Source organism: Camellia sinensis, chromosome 15, assembly GCF_055761805.1.
Source record: "Camellia sinensis isolate YWXY chromosome 15, ASM5576180v1, whole genome shotgun sequence".
NCBI lineage: Eukaryota > Viridiplantae > Streptophyta > Magnoliopsida > Ericales > Theaceae > Camellia > Camellia sinensis.
In genome coordinates this window covers 116,044,509-116,049,403 of record NC_138975.1, presented here as the reverse complement: position 1 = coordinate 116,049,403, position 4,895 = coordinate 116,044,509, and the positions used below count along the sequence as shown (strand labels likewise).

General features: G+C 35.0%; 1 protein-coding gene across 1 annotated transcript; it reads right to left on the bottom strand.

Annotated features, from left to right (window-relative positions):
* Positions 1–674: 674 nt before the first annotated feature.
* LOC114279098 (uncharacterized) lies at positions 675–3,307 on the bottom strand. Its single transcript, XM_082908507.1, has 5 exons — positions 2,505–3,307; positions 2,266–2,334; positions 1,243–2,155; positions 937–1,035; positions 675–851 (listed from the first exon to the last, which is right to left on the bottom strand). Exons 1-5 carry the CDS (start codon positions 3,305–3,307, stop codon positions 675–677), a joined length of 2,061 nt encoding a protein of 686 aa, XP_082764633.1.
* Between the last annotated feature and the right edge of the window lie 1,588 nt (positions 3,308–4,895).

Genomic DNA, 4,895 nt, shown 5'->3' with positions numbered 1-4,895 from the left:
GTATATTCCTTTTACATTTGTGGTAATCTCTTATTAAGTGATAAATAATTTGAGAAAATGCATTAAAATTTTAATTATTGTAACATAATTTATACCTATATGAATAAATCACTACGTATTGCACATGCACTGCAGATTTCACATCCTATTATTGACGTTGGTTATGAGGAGGGGATTCGACATCCTTATCGACTTTACCAGGCTATCGAGAGTATGACGCATGTCCTTGAAGGTCAGCACATTGACGAAGCTGGACCTAGTTCTGCTGGAGGTCGCTTTCCATCTTCGACATTGACATTCAATCGTAGGCCTAGGCGTAGGCATACAGCTGATTTGTGACATGTTATTTTGTTACATGTTATTTTGTTAGTTGATGAATTTTTTTTGGTGTTTTTTGTAAGATGACATTGTTGTAATGGTAACAGTGGTTAATATTTTCTTATTAGAATGGAATGGCAACAATGGTATTGTAATGACATTGTAATGACATTTTATTATTAGAATAGAATGGTAACAATGGTCGTTGATTTTGTAAATGATATTTTCTTATTATAATGGAATGGTAACAATGGTCGATAACATTCAATCCACATTGCAAAACATAACACATCAACATCAAAAACATATCCATTAATTTCTTCCATAATTCTAACATTGTCAAATGCATACATGTGTCATGCGACATCAACAACATCAAAAGTCTCTCGAGTAGCTACATTATCATGAATAATGTCCTTGAAATGTTGAATGCGACGCACATATGCATCATCCCAGTCGACAGCGCAAGGGTGACGGTATTTTCTCCAATTAGTGGCAATAGGAGGAACTGGATGGCCTGGCTGTAACAAAACCTGCACCAAATATCAATTGACTTAGTGGTCATACATCATAACTTCTTGTACATGCACAAACCCAATTGATAAGTTTCTGTTATACCTGGATGAAATGATTTCCGTTGACAAACCCAATGGCAATCTCACGTCTATCAAGTTGAGGTACTGGCACTGTGCTAAGAGGTAAAAATGTGAGACATTGCTGTAAAGACAAGTGGTATAACACAAGATTGTAGCACGATGCAACAAGATGCCCCATGTCTGGCATAGTCATCCAATGTGAGTATCCAGGACTGTCTTCAAAGTATGACAATATGCTTGTCAATTCTTCAAACCTTTCATAGGACCCATAAAGTGTAATTTATTCCTATTTGTGTGTGTGCAGCTCACCCAATAGATCACGCCTAACCTGAACCCAATCATCTTCTGTATGACCAATTGAAGCAGCTATAGCCCTGAAACCACAATTCCCATCTGCAGCTACATCCTTGACAAACTTAATGTATGGTTTCAACCCAGCAGGGAAAGCATCAACATATACACCAGGTTTCACTGTTCTAGTAATGTATACCTTCCCTTTCAGATTCACCTTCTCCTTTCCCTTAACAGGTCGCTTCTTCTTGGTTTGTAGAGTAGAAGCTAATGTAGTGATTTGAGTGTCCCTAGGCAAGAACGAATCATGTCCAGATTGCACCAACTCAAATGCACATGGGTCACGACGGGTAGAAACATTGATCTTCTTATGATCCCGAGGACGTGTTTTGGGCTTCACCTCCGGCTCAACAAGAAAAGTGCTTCCCGGATATACAATCTCTTTCAACTTCTTCAAAAGCTCCAACCGCAGGGTTCTATCACTTTCATTAAACTTGTTCACAAACAACTCTACTTCTGCATGACAGATCACCTCCGTTTCCTCTTCTTTCTTGCATATGGAGATATGAAGTTGCCTCCACTGTGAGTATATGGTAGCAAGTGCTATAGGACGATCTTGTCTGATGTAGTCAGCAATCTCATGGGCACAAGGTAAACCATGAGTGTGGCGAAGGACGCATCCACAAGCTTTAGCATCAATACCAATGGAATTGGCTCTCTTACTCTCTACAAGCAAATACTCCAATGCAGAGATAAACACATTACCCCGTAGCTCCCTGAACTGAGAAGGTTTAAATTGATGTTGCACAACAGTTAGACTTTTCTCAAATGAAGCCTTGATATCAGTGTGTTGCAACTCAAGCAAACTGTGTATTTTCTCAAATGATGCCTGAAATGAGACTTGACATGAACCCAATTGTCTTTTAAGTTTTGCATGTACACTCTTAGCCCTGTTGAATTCAATGTAAGTCAAATTAAAATCAAGTACATGGCACTTATTAATAACATATTGAAGAAAAGTAATCTTACCGGTTCGTTGTAACATTGCCACAATGCATACACGTGTCTGTCCATGCCACCACAAATTTGTCCTTGTAAGGAACCAACCAAATATCCATGACGTATTTGACTGCATCAGGATAACTACTGAATTTCTTAAGTAATGATTTAAGACGCTCATCGTATTGAATTTCAGAAGATGAATACACTAAAGAGTTCCACTCATGGTTGAACTTCTCCCATTTCTGCTATGTCTCAAACATTTTCTTGCATTTGGTCAATACATTCTTACTGATATACCAACGACATAATAAATGTCTAGCACTCGGGAATATCTTATGTATGGCATTCATCAAGGCTAGCTCTCTGCTAGTAACAATAACTGTTGGCACAACAAACCCATCCACGACATCACGCAATGTAGCTAACACCCACGCATAGTTATCGGCCCTCTCATACTGTAAGTATGCAAAAGCTACAGAGAATGTCATTTCAGTTAATGTCACTCCCACAATTTCAAGAAGAGGAAGCCGATATCTGTTGGTTTTATATATGCAATCCATAATTAATATATGTGGGAACGACCGAAATAAGTCCAAACTGGTAGGATGTGCCCAAAACAAGTTTGTCACAGTCATCGTGGACTCTTCAGACCGATGGCGCTCAATGTAATTATACTTGGCCAATTCACCCAATAAGTGTTGCATCTGTGATTTTCCAGCTCTCTGTACCACCCTGTTTCGATGGCGTACATTGTAAATGGTTTTAAGTGTGCTTACATTGAGGTCATCTCGCTGTTTCAAGGTTATTAGGATTTCTTTTGGTCGAACCATACTCTTTGACATATCCATTAACAATGCTTTCTCATCCTTTGATAGCCTCCTCACATATGAATGTCCCTCAAGGTGCTCCGCAGGTGGATGATTATGCAATCCGCATACTACGGTCAATGTCCATTCATCATGTGTAGTAAACCTATGAGCCCTCATATCAAAAGGACAACCGCACTTCTTCGTACCGGTTATTCTTGATGTATTGTTGCCATCATGTTTTAACTTCTTTGTTGCTCTATATTGGCTACTCCTCTCACAAGCAAGATACATCCTGGATCTTTTTTTCCCTCCACCATAGTCTGATGTTTTGATTACAATGACCAAACCATTTCTCTTTCCAACTTCACGTACCCAGTTGAGCAATTCATCCTTACTTTTGAATACCTACAAAGTTAAATAAATATTATCAAATATTTACATTTGGTGAGCAATTCGAAACATAATCATTATAATTTCGTAGAGTGAACCTGTTCAGTTGTGAATTGAGTGGTGTAATCCAACACAAAATCCGCGCAAACCTGTCTTCCTTAAGTTGAGACATATTCCTGCATGTTTTGTATAACATTACAAATTTTTAATGGCATTATAAATATTAATTTGCAATTCGAAACTGTAAATTTGGTATACAGTTTACAAATTTTTTTTTTTACTTCATTCGAAAGTAGTTGTCCGAATTTATTTTCAACTTTCGGAAGTTGAATGTTGTAAAATTTAACTTTGTTCGGACAACAACTTCCGAAATTAAATAATTTGTTCGGACAACAACTTCCGAAATTTATTACTTTGTTCGGACAACAACTTCCGAAAATAAATAATTATTTCGGTAGTAGATTTCCGAACCAAATAACACAATTCGACTCTGGTTATCCGAATGACGCTAGAAAAAAAAAATAAACTCACATTTCCTTCGCTATGTTTCTCATAAACACTTATTTGCTGATTTTTAAAAGGCAAATCCTCCATAACAATGATGAATGAGGAAGAAGCTACGAATGAGGAAGGTTGAGAAGCAATGAACTTGGACCTTAATGGAAGAAGCTGAACTTTGAGCTTGAAGAATGAGTGCTTTCACTTCTAGCTCAATGGAAGAAGCTGAACTTGGAGCTTAATGAATGAGTGCATTCACTTCTACCTCACTGGAAGAAGCCGAACCTGGAGGAGCTTCAGCTTCAACGTGAAGTCTGGAGGTGTGCATTGAGACTTTTGAATTTGGTAGATGTCTAAAATAGTAATTTCACTTAGGGATAAAATTGTAATGAAATTAAATATCATTAAGTGTGTGTATTGAGGGGATTAGGTGTGTGTATATAGAAGCTCCCATGGAGGATATAAGATTAGGTGGTGAAATGACTATTTTGACCCTCTACTATTTAATTATGTATTATCTTTAGCAAAATTCAGTAAAATTTAAATGTCTCAATTTAAAAATAAAATAATTTTATTTAATTTTTGTTGATTTTTTATTTATTTAATTTTTAAAATAATTTTTTATAGATATTTTATTGATGTTTTATTTTAAAATTTTGTTTATATTTCATTTAATTTCATTATTTAAATTTTAATAGATGTTTTATTTAATTTCATTATTTAATTATTATTATTTTTTAAAATAAATTTATTAAAATTTTAATTAAAAAATAACATATATTTTTATTGATATTTTATTTATCTAATTTATTTAATTTTTAAAAAATAAATTTATTTAATTGTGTAAAAAATAAAATAAAATAAATTTTTATTTAATCTAGTTAAAAATAATTAAAATATTAAAGATATGTTTAATATTGCTATTACTTAGTAAATAATTGAAAAGGGTAAAATAATCATTTGAACATTTATCCTTCTCCATAATATCCCA

What these genes read in the sequence shown, in the direction of transcription:
- LOC114279098 (XM_082908507.1), bottom strand. Translation starts at nt 3,307, where the DNA reads ATGTATCTTGCTTGTGAGAGGAGTAGCCAATATAGAGCAACAAAGAAG. An exon ending in CAGAAGATGATTGGGTTCAG is followed by an intron (nt 1,036 to 1,242) that starts GTTAGGCGTGAT and finishes TTGTCTTTACAG; the next exon opens with CAATGTCTCACATTTTTACC. An exon ending in ACGGAAATCATTTCATCCAG is followed by an intron (nt 852 to 936) that starts GTATAACAGAAA and finishes TATTTGGTGCAG; the next exon opens with GTTTTGTTACAGCCAGGCCA.